This window comes from Panthera onca, chromosome Y (genome assembly GCF_046562875.1).
Source record: "Panthera onca isolate mPanOnc1 chromosome Y, mPanOnc1 haplotype 2, whole genome shotgun sequence".
Classification (NCBI taxonomy): Eukaryota; Metazoa; Chordata; class Mammalia; order Carnivora; family Felidae; genus Panthera; species Panthera onca.
In genome coordinates, this window is record NC_138358.1 from 28,705,661 (window position 1) to 28,720,445 (window position 14,785).

A 14,785-nucleotide genomic window follows, 5' to 3' on the forward strand; every position below is an offset into this window, starting at 1 on the left:
CCACATGCAGGGTGCCTTAGAGACAGGCGTTTATTCTCTCCACGTCTGGGAGGCTGGGAGACTGAGATCCAGGCAGGGCTGAGGCTGGGGGTCTGAAATGCAGGCAGGGCTGAGGCAGGGGCTCTGAGATCCACGCAGGGCCAAGCATGGGGGTCTGGGATCCAGGCAGGGCTGAGGCTGGGAGTCTGAAGTCCAGGCAGGGCTGAGGCTGGGGGTCTGAAGTCCAGGCAGGACCGAGGCTGAGGGTCTGAGATCCAGGCAGGGCTGAGGCTGGGAGTCTGAGATCCAGGCAGGACTTGAGTTTAGGAGTCTGAGGTCCACGCGGGGCTGAGGCTGGGAGTGTGAGATCCAGGCAGGGCCGAGGCTTGGAGGCTGAGGTCCACGTGGGGTTGAGGCTGGGAGTCAAAGATCCAGGCAGGGCGGAGGCTGGGAGTCTGAGGTCCAGGCAGGGCTGAGGCTGGGGGTCTGAGATCCAGGCAGGGCGGAGGCTGAGAGTCTAAGATCCAGGCAGGGTGGAGGCTGGGACTCTGTGGTCCAGGCAGGGCTGAATATGGGAGTCTGAGGTCCAGGCAGGGCTGAGGCTGGGAGTCTGAGATCCAGGCAGGGCCGAGGCTGGGGCTCTGTGGTCCAGGCAAGGCCGAGGCTGGGCGTCTGTGGTCCAGGCAAGGCTGAGGATGGGAGGCTGAGGTCCAGGCAGGGCTGAGGCTAGGAGTCTGAGATCTAGGTAGGGCTGAGGCTGGGGGTCTGATATCCAGGCAGGGCTGAGGCTGGGGGTCTGATATCCAGGCAGGGCTGAGGCTGAGGGTCTGAGGTCCAGGCAGTGCTGAGGCTGGGCGTCTGAGATCCAGGCAGGGCTGAGGTTGGAGGTCTGAGATCCAGGCAGGGCCCAGGCAGGGAGTCTGACATCCAGGCAGGGCTGAGGCTGGGGGTCTGAGATCCAGGCAGGGCCGAGGCTGGGAGGCTGAGTTCCAGGCAGGGCTGAGGCTAGGGCTCTGAGGTCCAGGCAGGGCAGAGGCTGGGAGTCTTAGACCCAGGCGGGCTGAGGCTGGGAGGCTGAGTTCCAGGTAGGCTGAGGCTGGGGGTCTGAGATCCAGGCAGGGCCGAGGCTGGGAGGCTGAGTTCCAGGCAGGGCTGAGGCTGGGAGGCTGAGTTCCAGGCAGGGCTAGAGGCTGGGGGTCTGAGGTCCAAGCAGGGCTGAGGCTGGGAGTCTGAGATCCAGGCGGGGCTGAGGCTGGGTGTCTGAGGTCCAGGCAGGGCTCAGGCTGGGAGTCTCGGATCTAGGCAGGGCTGAGGCTGGGAGGCAGAGTTCCAGGCAGTGCTAGAGGCTGGGACTCTGACGTCCAGGTGGGGGCGAGGCTGGGGGTCTGAGATCCAGGCAGGGCTGTGGTTAGGGGTCTCAGGTCCAGGCAGGGCTGAGGCTGGGAGTCTGAGATCCAGGCAGGGCTGAGGTTGGAGGTCTGAGATCCAGGCAGGGCCCAGGCAGGGAGTCTGACATCCAGGCAGGGCTGAGGCTGGGGGTCTGAGATCCAGGCAGGGCCGAGGCTGGGAGGCTGAGTTCCAGGCAGGGCTGAGGCTAGGGCTCTGAGGTCCAGGCAGGGCAGAGGCTGGGAGTCTTAGACCCAGGCGGGCTGAGGCTGGGAGGCTGAGTTCCAGGTAGGCTGAGGCTGGGGGTCTGAGATCCAGGCAGGGCCGAGGCTGGGAGGCTGAGTTCCAGGCAGGGCTGAGGCTGGGAGGCTGAGTTCCAGGCAGGGCTAGAGGCTGGGGGTCTGAGGTCCAAGCAGGGCTGAGGCTGGGAGTCTGAGATCCAGGCGGGGCTGAGGCTGGGTGTCTGAGGTCCAGGCAGGGCTCAGGCTGGGAGTCTCGGATCTAGGCAGGGCTGAGGCTGGGAGGCAGAGTTCCAGGCAGTGCTAGAGGCTGGGACTCTGACGTCCAGGTGGGGGCGAGGCTGGGGGTCTGAGATCCAGGCAGGGCTGTGGTTAGGGGTCTCAGGTCCAGGCAGGGCTGAGGCTGGGAGTCTGAGATCCAGGCAGGGGCGAGGCTGGGGGTCTGAGATCCAGGCAGGGCTGAGGCTGGGAGTCTGAGATCCAGGCTGGGCTGAGGCCAAGAGTCTGAGATCCAGGCAGGGTGGAGACGAGGAGGCTGACATCCAGGCAGGGCTGAGGCTGGGGTCTGAGATCCAGGCAGGGCTGTGGTTAGGGGTCTCAGGTCCAGGCAGGGCTGAGGCTGGGAGTCTGAGATCCAGGCAAGGCTGAGGCTGGGAGTCTGAGAGATCCAGGCAGGCTGAGGCTGGGAGCGTGAGTTCCAGGCTGGGCTAGAGGCTGGGACTCTGACGTTCAGGCAGGGCTGTGGCTGGGGGTCTGAGATCCAGGCAGGGCTGTGGCTGAGAGTCTGAGATCCAGGTGGGGTGAGGCTGGGGGTCTGAGATCCAGGCAGGGTGGAGTCGAGGAGGCTGACATCCAGGCAGAGCTGAGGCTGGGGTCTGAGATCAGGCAGGGCTGAGGCTGGGGGGCTGAGATCCAGGCGGGGCTGAGGCTAGTTCCTCCTCTGTCCTGTCTGCTTGGCTTGTAGACCCCGTCTTCTCCCTGTGTCCTCACATCGTCATCCCTCTGTGTGGGTCTGTGTCCTCATCATCCCCTGTCCCTGTTCGGACACACGCCCTCCCCGAATACAATGCACCCCAACGACCTCATGTTGCCATAATTATCTCCTGAAAGACCCCATCGCCAGACAGTCCTGTCCTGAGATCCTAGGGATGCTTCTTCAACGTACAAGTTGGGGAGGGGACGCAATTCAGCCCAGCACAAGGGTGCATGCTGGGAGTGCTGGGATGCCCAAAGAGCTCTCGGCTTTGCAAGGGTGAGCATCCACTTCATCTGGGCGGCAAAACAGTTTCCAGGTGACGGAGGAAAGGAACATCTGACGAGACACCACGAACGGCCCACTGCTTCCCCTTCCCTGTCTTTCTCTCTCAACGCGGCTGTGTCCTTCAGGCCTGGATTCTGATCAGAGGGGTTTTTTCCTTCCTCTGTCCATTTTGATGATACAGGAATGATTTATGCTGATGGCAATCGCACTGGAGGGAGCTATTCATTCCTCGCTTAGGTTTATCTCACCAGCGTTTTGGAAACCTTCTGAAGTTCAGCAGAGGCTCCGCGCACAGGGGAATTAAGGACCTCTTTGATCCGCTCAACACTGATGTCATATGTTTGCGTAATGATCTAAGGAGGGATGTTGCTCGAAGTAGAGGGCTTTTCATCCCGAAAGCATCGTGCCTGCGTTTCTCTCCCGGCAAAACGTATTTGTATTAACCCGTAGAATCTTCGTGCCTCACGTGAGAGCAGATCACCCCCCGGACCGGGCCCCCCTCACTAGACACACATGCGCACAGGGAGCCGTGGGTGCAGGCGGGATCCAGGAGCCCAGCTGTGTGGGAGGCGAGGAGAATGCCAGAACTCAGGGCTCGCCAGGACTTTTCGTTTTGTATACATGGGATTTGGTATTCTTCAGAAATCGTGAGGCCACGACCTCAGGGAAGGACGACCGTTGAAGAAAGACAGTGTGTTTTGCAATAAGAGGGGACCACGCAGGGAGGGGCCAGGGTCCGTCAGCAGGCAGAAGGGGTCAGGGAAACATGGACGGGAGCCTTGACTGGAGTTTGTGCAAGGAGGCTTAGGGCTGGCTGGCTTGAATCTCACCATTGGGCTCTGGGGCCTAGGGGCTTCCCGAATGTGTGGTCCCGCCCTGGGAAACTTCCAGCAGGTGAGTGGTGGCCTGGGAACGGGAGAGCCCCATACACAAGGGGGTCGGGGTATGGGCTCTGGATTGGGTGGTTTATTTTTATTTATTTGTAATTTTTTAATGTTCATTTATTTTTGAGAGAGACAGGGAGAGAGAGAGAGGTGAGTGGGAGGGGGTAGAGAGGGAGACAGACACAGAATCTGAAACAGGCTCCAGGCTCTGAGCTGTCAGCACAGAGCCAGACGCGGGGCTCGAACCCACGAACCGTGAGATCATGACCTGAGCCAAAGTCAGACGTTTAACCGACTGAGCCACCCAGGCATCCCTGCATTTATTTATTTACTGTTTATTTATTTATTTTTGAGAGTGGTGATCTACTTCTAATGCATACTTCTTTTTTAAAAATATTTATTTTATTTTTCAGACAGGCAGAGAGAGAGAGAGAGAGAGAGAGAGCGTGTGAGCAGGGGAGGGGCAAAGAGAGAGGGAGACACGGAATCCGAAGCGGGCTCCAGGCACAGAGCCTGAGGCTGGGCTCAAACTGATGAACCCTGAGGTCGTGACCTGAGCTGAAATCGACATTTCCATCACTTGAGGGACTCAGTCACCCAGGCGCCCCTATTAGTTTGCATTTAAAAGGTGAATTGCTTGCTAACTCTGGGACTGGCTAGTTCTGGGAGGGGCCTGGGGTCCCTCCAGGGTCAGCAAAACCCAGATGTGAAAGCATCAGAAAAGCCTAGTTGCTAACACATCCTGAGCGTGGTGACAGCTCAGAGCCTTGAGCCTGCTTCACGTTCTGTGTCTCCCTCTCTCTGCCCCTCCCCTGCTTGTGCTCTGTCACTCTGTGTCAAAAATAAATAAATGTTAAAAAAAGAGAAGAAAGAAAGAAAGAGGAAGGAAGGAAGGAGGAAGGTAGGAAGGATGGAAAAGAAAAAAAGAAAGAAAGAAAGAAAGAAAGAAAGAAAAGAAAGAAAGAGGAAGGAAGGAAGGAAGGAAGGAAAAGAAAGAAAGAAGAAAGAAAGAGGAAGGAAGGAAGGAAGGAAAAAAAGAAACAAAGAGAAAGAGGAAGGAAGGAAGGAAGGAAGGAAGGAAGGAAGGAAGGAGAAAGAAAGAAAGAAAGAAGAAAGGAAGGAAGGAAGGAAGGAAAAGAGAAAGAAAGAAAGAAAGAAAGAAAGAAGGAAGGGAAAGAAAGAAAGAAAGAAAGAGAGAAAGAGAAAGAGGAAGGACGGAAGGAAGGAAGGAAAAGAGAAAGAAAGAAAGAGAAAGAAAGAAAGAAAGAAAGAAAGAAAGAAAGAAAGAAAGAAAGGGAAAGAAAGCAAAATTTAAAGTTTACAAACTTCCTCGTAGAGATTTTACCATTTGGTTGGGGCACCTGGGTAGGTAGTTGGGGCCGTTAAGCGTCTGTCCGACTCCTGATTTCAGCTCAGGTCGTGATCTCACGGTCTGTGAGTTCCAGCCCCGCGTCAGGCTCTGTGCTGACACCTCGGAGTCTGGACCCCGCTTCCGATTCTGTGTCTCCCTCTCTCTCTGCCCCTCCCCCGCTCGCACTCTGTCTCTCTCTCAAAAAATAAATCAACATTAAAAAATATTTTAAAAAACCATGGGGAGGAGAGGGTGAGGAGAGAGAGAAGCACGCCCCCAGACTGCAGTGCAGGGAGGGCTCTCGACTCCGTGTGGAAGCAGGAGTGAGCACCCAAGTCGGTCAGACATGGCAGAGAGGGACCAGCTCAATGTCGCTCACGTTGGACTCGGGAGCCTGGCCACACGCAGGCCGGGCGGGGGGGGGGGGGGGGTCAGCCTCCGCACCTGTGTGTCTAGTAGCAGAAGTGACAAGGAAATCCCCCGGTGCCAGGGGTGGGGTGTGGGGGGGGGGGGGTGGATCTCATAGAAGCTTCCAGAAAGCCCTCCAAACCCATGCTGGCTGCTCTTCGCCGGAAGGTGGCATATCCCTCGATTCTGGGGTCGGCATACGAGCCAGAAATGGTGACCCTGAACGTTCTGTCGTCTCCGTGGTGGAGCTGGGGGCTGGTCTTCGCTTCTGCGGGTCCGGACATGAAGAGAAGGATTGATTCAGCTCCTTAACGAGGAATCGTCCTCCCTGGCTTGTGCGGAGAGGGTGCGTTTGCCTGGAACCTGATTGTACCTGTTTTGACTCCCAGGTGCCCTGATGACCCCCAACACCAGGCTCCAGCGGTTCGAGGTCTTGCAGAACGGCACCTTTGTCATCCGGAAGGTACAGGTGCAGGACCGTGGCCAGTACATGTGCACGGCCAAGAACCTACACGGGGCGGACAGGATGGTGGTCCTGCTGTCTGTCACCGTGCAGCAGCCCCAAATCCTAGCCTCCCACTACCAAGACGTCACCGTGTACCTGGGAGACACCATTGCCATGGAGTGTCTGGCCAAGGGAACCCCGGCGCCCCAGATCTCCTGGATTTTCCCGGACAGGAGGGTGTGGCAGACCGTGTCCCCCGTGGAGGGCAGGGTCACGCTGCACGAAAACAGGACCCTGTCCATCAAAGAGGCCTCTTTCTCGGACAGAGGCGTCTACAAGTGCGTGGCCAGCAACGCGGCGGGCGCGGACAGCCTGGCCATCCGGCTGCACGTGGCGGCCCTGCCACCCGTCATCCACCAGGAGAAGCTGGAGAACATCTCGCTGCCCCCGGGGCTCAGCATCCACATCCACTGCACGGCCAAGGCCGCGCCCCTGCCCAGCGTGCGCTGGGTGCTGTGGGACGGGACCCAGATCCGGCCGTCGCAGTTCATCAACGGGAACCTGTTCGTCTTCCCCAACGGCACGCTCTACATCCGCAACCTGGCGCCCAAGGACAGCGGCCGCTACGAGTGCGTGGCCGCCAACGTGGTGGGATCTGCGCGCAGGGTCGTGCAGCTGACGGTGCAGCGCGCGGCGGCCAACGCGCGCATCACCGGGACTTCCCCGCAGAGCACCGACGTGCGCTACGGCGCGACCCTCCGCCTGGACTGCAGCGCGTCCGGGGACCCCTGGCCTCGCATCCTCTGGCGCCTGCCGTCCAAGCGCATGATGGACTCGCTGTTCAGGTACGTGCTCGCTCCTGCCTCCCGCTGCGCTCCGGGGCCCTGCCTCCCCTCTGGGCGCTGGGGTCCCCTCCTGCATCCGCCCTGGAGCCATCGCGGGAGCCCTCTCCTTGGGGTCAGATGGGGAGGGAAGTGACTCCGTGTCGGGACAAAGATGCTCGCACCTGGATCCCTGCGTGTGCTCCGCGCAGGGAGCGGGCAATTCTTTCTTTGCACAGTGAGTTTTTGTCTTTGGAAAGTGGGATGTGGGAGAAACATCTGCCTTTCTCCTTCTCCTTTCCTGTTCCCCCCTCCCAAGGGAAAAAAAAATGAACCAATAACTTCTGTTTTAATGATTATATATGGACTGTATTTACAGGGATAATATTGCCTGTAGTCCCCTAGGTTGTACGATTTTGACCCAACACACACAAGAAGCTTCAGGTCTTACGAGAAAGTGGCCTTAGCGGAAGAGAAAGGCGGTGAACACAGAAGAAGTTAAAGACATGAATAGGGCACCATGTTGGAATATTCCAAACATTTCTTTTGGCTGCAAAGAGAGTCACGGTCTCATCCAGTGCCTTAAGTTCCCAGATGTACCTAGATCACTGGTTCTCCCCTGTAGGTGGCTTTGGCCCCAGGGAACATTTGACAATATTGACAGACTTTTTGATTGACAGGAATCAGGAAGTGACGATCCCACTGGTAATCACCCTACACTGCCCAGGACACCCCATTCCAGGCAGTCATCCAGCCACAGGTCTCAGTAGTGCCCAGGCTGAGACACTAACCTAGCATGAAAGACCATTCTTCTATCATCTATGTGTCCGTCTATCTATCTATCTATCTATCTATCTATCTATCTATCTATCTATCCATCCATCCATCCTATCTATCTATCTATCTATCTATCTATCTATCTATCTATCCATCCATCTATCTATCTATCTATCTATCTATCTATCTATCTATCTATCCATCCATCCTATCTATCTATCTATCTATCTATCTATCTATCTATCTATCCATCCATCCATCTATCTATCTATCCATCCATCCTATCTATCTATCTATCTATCTATCTATCTATCTATCTATCCATCCATCATATCTATCTATCTATCTATCTATCTATCTATCTATCTATCTATCCATCCATCATATCTATCTATCTATCTATCTATCTATCTATCTATCTATCTATCCATCCATCATATCTATCTATCTATCTATCTATCTATCCATCCATCCATCTATCATCTATCAATGATGTATCCATCCATCACCTATCTATCTATCCATCATCTATTTATCGATCTCTCTATCTATCATCAGTGTATCCATCCATCCATCAGCTATCTATCGATTAGGTATGTATGCATGTATGTCTCTATCATCTATATCTATCATCTGTATCTATCCATCCATCTGTCCATCTATCAGCTATCTATCTATCCATCAACTATCTATCTATCGTCTATATATCTATCCATCCATCCATCTCTCCATCCATCCATCAGCTATCTGTCTATCCATCAGCTATGTAAGCATGTATGTACATATCTATCTGTCATCTATATCTATCATATCTGTCTGTCTATCTTTGATCCATCCATCCATCTGTCAGCTATCTATCTATCCATCACTTATATATGTATCTATCATTTATATCCATGTATCTATCTGTCTATCCATCCATCCATCTGTCCACTCATCTATCTATCTATCTATCTATCTATCTATCTATTATTGGTCTATCTATCCATCTATCCATCCATCTATCCATCAGCTATCTATCTATCCATCAGCTATGTATGTATGTATCTATCATCTATATCCATGTATCTATCTATCTATCCATCCATCCATCTATCCATCAGCTATGTATGTATGTATCTATCTATCATCTATATCCATGTATCTATCCATCCATCCATCCATCTATCCATCAGCTATGTATGTATGTATGTATGTATCTATTTATCTATCTATCATCTATATCTATCTATCTGTCTATCATCTATGTACTTATCTATCTATCCATCCATCCATCCATCCATCCATCCATCCACGAGCTATCTGTTGTGGTTTTCAGCTAGACAGATTATTCCCCCAGGGAACACCCATAAATGCCTGGGGACATATTTGGTTGTCACACTAGAGGGGAGGCTGCTAGTGGCATTGGGTGGGTGAAGACCAGGGACACAGCTCAACACCCTACAGTGCTCAGGACACCCCACCCCAGAAAGCCACCCCTCCCAGATGTCAGCCGTGCTGAGTCTGAGATACCATGGGCTACATCCAGAAGAGCCAATGTCTCTTCAGGAAGCATCTCAAGATACAGAGCAAAGAGACAATGGTTGCCAAAATGAAACCAAGGAAACATCAGTGGTGCCGTGGTTTAGAAACCCTGGCTCACGGCGCGTCCTCAGCATCCACAGCCCAGCAGCTCAGGCAGGAATGCATGTGGACGTGGGTCCCACCGCAGCACGTGAGGAGGGAAGCCAGCACCCGGGGCCTCGGGGCAGCTGTGCCTGGCCTCTGCAGTTTCTTTCCAATGCAGGGAAAGGGCGAACACGCTTTCTTGAAGCCTGAATGTGAACTTTAGATGGCGGGGTGGTGCCTGGTGAACCTTGCACTCTCCTTCCAGAATACCATGCACCCAGTTTTCCCTGAACTATCTCTCAGCTGGGCAGATGTACTGAATGAACGTGCAGTTAAAGAATGTGGTCCCAGGACGAATATGAGCCACTCTGCTAGTATGTCCCTATAAATCATAAATCACTGTCTTGGCATCTTCATTAGTACGAAACTCTGACTAATTGCATTCTTAGTAGAGTGTAATTAAACTACCCATGTGAGTTTTATCAAAGAGCAGGCTCTTTGGCTCGCATACACATTGGGACTATTTAAAAATACAGATATCACAGCTTTTCTTGACTCCCGATCCCCTGTGATGCGTAGGCATGTATATGTTTCTGGGTTGCCCAGATGATTGTGGTTATGACCAAGGCTAGGAATCACCACTCCGAAGTTTCGAAAAGCTGGCAGACATAAGGTACTGCACAGAGTTTTGGATTCTAAACTCTTAAGGCACACTGAGATATGTTTGTCTCCTCCTCTCTACTGACTCACATTGGCCTGATTCACACTTGCGGCCAACCAAACGGTGTATTTGCTCATTGTTAGTTGTTGTTTGTATTTTATTAACAATAGTCAGGTTGACTCAACCGTAGGCAGACTCTGTTTGGTTTTGTGTTTTCTCTTCTTTTCTTTTCTCTTCTTTTCTCTTCTTTTCTTTTCTCTTCTCTTCTTTTCTTCTCTTTTCTTTTTTCTTCTTTCCCATTCTTCTCTTTTCTTGGTAACTGTACAACACAGTTCCAGACACGCTGTCCGAATAATGCAAAATTTAGGATATATTTATGGGTTCAAACTCAACCCCTCCTCTCCTGATACCACCATGGTAAATTATGTGTAATTGCAAATTTTCAATCTGGACACTTTTTGAGGGAGAATCTCCCAGATCTTTCCACTTGTTACTGTGGGAATACCTCCAATTACTCAATGCATAGACTGGCCAATTTGCAGCTCCTTGCCTCATAATGGGATATAGTATAATATAGAATAGTCAAGAGTAGAAATTACGTCCGAAGCATTTTATTCGGGAAGAACTCTGCCTCTTTATTTGGGTTAACACAGATTCATTCTCTCCATGGCTGTAGCTTCTTTTATCACTACCATAAGCTCTGCCCTGAGCTCCCTGCAAATACGCAGTGAATACCCACCCAGCCTAACTGGGCACAAGTCCTTGACTGCATTGCACATCCTGGGATCAGTGGCCAGGCCAGCCAAAGGTCAGGCTCTACCGAGTCAGAGTTCTTATTTGTGGCAAATCAATCATCTCCGCCTGTGAACGCAGTCCCCTGCCGGCTGCAAAAACCACGTGACATTTTGCAGCCGCGGCCGTGTGCCCAGAAAGTTCCCCAGACCACATGTTTTCCTTTCATTCTGGTGACCTAAAGCCAGGATAGAGCATATGGGAGACTGACATCCCTGTCCTTTTTGTCCCCCTCGGCCAGCTTTGACACCAGAATCAAGGTGTTTGCCAACGGGACCCTGGTGGTGAAGTCTGTCACGGACAAGGATGCGGGGGATTACCTGTGTGTTGCCCGGAATAAGGTTGGCGACGACTTTGTCGTGCTCAAGGTGAATGTGGTCATGAGACCGGCCAAGATCGAGCACAAGGAGGAGAATGACCACAAGGTCTTCTACGGGGGTGACCTGAAAGTAGACTGTGTGGCTACCGGGCTTCCCAACCCCGAGATCTCCTGGAGCCTCCCGGATGGCAGCCTGGTCAACTCCTTCATGCAGTCTGACGACGGCGGTGGCCGCACCAAGCGCTACGTGGTTTTCAACAACGGGACCCTCTACTTCAACGAAGTCGGCATGCGGGAGGAAGGGGATTACACCTGCTTTGCCGAAAACCAGGTTGGGAAGGATGAGATGACGGTGCGAGTGAAGGTGGTGACCGAGCCCGCCGCCATCCGGAACAAGACGTACGCCGTGGTTCAGGTGCCCTATGGCGACGTGGTCACCGTGGCGTGCGAGGCCAAAGGGGAGCCCACGCCCAGGGTGACGTGGCTCTCTCCAGCCAACAGGCTGATCCCCGCCTCCTCCGATAAGTACCACATATACCAGGATGGCACTCTTCTCATCCAGAAAGCCCAGCGCTCAGACAGCGGCAATTACACCTGCGTGGTCAGGAACAGCGCCGGGGAGGACCGGAAGACGGTCTGGATCCACGTCAACGTCCGGTCGCCCACCATCAACGGGAACCCCAACGCCATCACCACGGTGCGGGAGATCGCGGCCGGGGGGAGTCGCAAACTCATTGACTGCCAGGCGGAAGGCATCCCCACTCCGAGGGTCTTGTGGGCCTTTCCCGAGGGCGTGGTTCTGCCGGCCCCTTACTATGGGAACCGGATCACCATCCATCGCAACGGCACGCTGGACATCAGGAGTCTCAGGAAGAGCGACTCCGTGCAGCTGGCGTGCATCGGCCGCAACGAGGGAGGGGAAGCCAGGTTGATTGTCCAGCTCACGGTCTTGGACCCCGTGGAGAAGCCCATCTTCCACGACCCGGTCAGCGAGAAGATCACGGCCATGGCTGGCCACACCATCAGTCTCAACTGCTCGGCCGCAGGGACCCCGACGCCCACCCTGCTGTGGGTCCTTCCCAATGGGACAGAGCTCCAGAGCGGCCAACAGCTGCAGAGATTCTACCATAAGGGTGACGGCATGTTGCACATCAGTGGCCTCTCCTCCGTGGACGCGGGGGCCTACCGCTGCGTGGCCCGCAACTCAGCCGGCTACACGGAGAGGCTGGTCTCTCTGAAGGTGGGACTGAAACCCGAGATCAGCAACCAGTATCACAATCTGGTGAGCATCATCAACGGGGAGACCTTGCAGCTGCACTGCACCCCTCCGGGGGGCCGGTCAGCTCGCCTCTCTTGGACGCTCCCCAACACCATGCTGTTGGAGGGCCCCCAAACACGGGGGCGCTTTTCCCTCTGGGAAAATGGCACCCTCACGGTGCGCGACGCCTCCGTCTTCGACAGGGGAACCTACGTGTGCAAGGTGGATACGGAGTATGGCCCTTCGGTCATGAACTTTCCAGTTATCGTGATCGCTTACCCGCCCCGCATCACCAGTGAGCCAACCCCCGTCATCTACACGCGGCCCGGGAACACCATCAAGATAAACTGTATGGCCATGGGGATTCCCAAGGCCGAGATCACCTGGGACCTGCCGGACAAGTCGCACCTGACCGCCGGGGCGCAGGCCCGTCTGTATGGGAACAGATTCCTTCACCCCCAGGGCTCACTAACCATCCAGCAGGCCACACACAGAGACGCGGGTTTCTACAAGTGCACTGCAAAAAACATCCTAGGCACTGACTCGAAAACTACTTATATCCACATCTACTGAAATGCCTCCCCCAGAATGTGGACTCCACACAGCCACTGCTTGGCAAGTTAGAACAAAGCCTCATTTGTAAGGAAAGCCGCCTCAGTCAGATGGTCAGGACTCTTAACGGATCTGTCACGGTGCATGGGAGCCCCCGTCTGGGTTTCAGGTTCATGTTGACTTTGACCTACGCTTGTCGGCAAAAGGAAGCAGGGCAAACACGAGAACCATGGTTTGGCTTCTCCAGGGACTTTCATTCATGTTTATGGGATGTCGTGTGCTCGCAGGAGCTGACTTGCACACACCACGCCAATGCCTTACTGGGCGTCTGTAGCAGACGTAAGGAGAACTCCCTGAAAATAAACCATAGAGATTGCCGGTGCCTTGCTACCCCGTTGAAGATGCATCCCCTAGTTAACCTGCTGCAGTCTTAACATGATAGAATGTTCTACGATGACTACCCATCTTTCACTTATGTCCTGTCACTTTAGAACTCCAGCTTGCCCAAGAAGGGCTTAGAAGCACAGTGACTGATGTCTTTGTAATGTACAAGTTTCATGCAATATGGCTACCATTTTATATGGGACTCACTTTTTATATATTGGACTCACTTTCTCCCTGGAACTCACTTTTTATATAAGGTCTTACCTAAAGACTTTTTTTATGTTTTCTTTCCAATCAGACGATGAGGCTAGAAAGAAAGGAACACTTTCTGTCTCATTAAAAATAATAAATTATTGGTCTTTACAAGACTTGGATACATGAGAGCAGGCATGGAAATACAATCGAAAAAAAATAGCCTCCAACCCTCCTTGAGCAAATTCAGTAACCATGATTATATTACCTTCCCCAGCAACCCTACAGTGTGGGACGCTGGGAGATTGGATTTCCTCGTTTGTGGATTTATCTTGAGAGCTGAAGTCGGGGAGGGGGAAGGAGAGGGTAGGAGAGAGCTAAGCCGTGTCCCTGAACAATGAATCCAGAGCCTCCTGGAAAAGCCCGGAAAGGTGTCTCCCTCATGCAACGCCCCGTCGGTGTGTGCTCATGGAAAATAGGAGACATGTTATCCCCATGACTGCTTTACTGTATTTTTAAGGTCAATATAATGTACATTTGATAATAAAATAATATTTTCCAAATAACTAGGCAATGATAATAGTCCTATTTTCCAGGGCAAGAGCATTTCACATGAATTTGGGCATAAAGCAGTGTTTAAAGAGCTGCCTTTATCCAGCACATTGGAATTATTTTATTATCTGCAAGGGTTTAACAGGCAAGGAAACTGAGTGGCTCTAAGCATGTATTTTACAGGAAGGTATGGTGGGACCCTTCCATTCCAGGGGGTGCTGGTTCAGTAAAAAGCAAGACAATCAGGGGCACCTGGTTGGTTCAGTCGGTTGACCATCTATCCGACTTTGGCTGAGGTCATGATCTCTTGGTTCATGAGTTTGAGCTCCACATCTGGCTCTGTGCTGACAGCTCAGGGCCTGGAGCCTGCTTCAGATTCTGTGTCTCCCTCTGTCTCTCTGCCCCTCCCCTGCTCACACTCCCTCTCTTTCTGTCTCTCAGAAATGAATAAAGGTTAAAGAAATAAAAAAAAAAAAAAAAAAAGAAGCAAGACAATGGCGAGGGGGTGGGGACGTGGTGCCTTTGCAATCGCTCAGGAAATTCTCTTTGGGAAAGACACATTTGGGGCACATGTCCCAGCCTTCCTCGAATATGCCAAACTGTCATTCTTCTGTTTCCCCTAAGAGGAAAAACAAAACTCGAGATAAGTATTTGGGAAGAACATGACTCTCAGCGTTGACACCAAGTGAAATGCTGCCAATCTTTAATGAATGGCAGTCACTGATGCAAAACAGTGCTTGGCTCTCCATGACCTGTGGGATGCACAGAGGGTCTCTCGTCTGTCCCTCATTAATCCATTTATTTGCTTACACATATTCGCAGTGCCCTTACCATGTGCGGGATACGAGGGCAGGCCCTGAGAGAACCACATGTGCAGGAAACACGTCTTGCCTCAAGAGTTCATGCTCCGTAGACA

General features: G+C 53.0%; 1 protein-coding gene across 1 annotated transcript in view; it reads left to right on the forward strand.

The window, feature by feature from the left end:
• Positions 1-13,883, forward strand: part of LOC145714939 (matrix-remodeling-associated protein 5-like) — a 31,381-nt gene extending 17,498 nt beyond the window's left edge. The window contains exons 6-7 of the mRNA XM_081794483.1: positions 5,898-6,798; positions 10,854-13,883. Of these exons, the coding sequence (XP_081650609.1) occupies positions 5,898-6,798; positions 10,854-12,762 (2,810 nt within the window). The 3' untranslated portion in view covers positions 12,763-13,883. The remainder of the gene's footprint in view (positions 1-5,897; positions 6,799-10,853) is intronic.
• Positions 13,884-14,785: the final 902 nt, after the last annotated feature.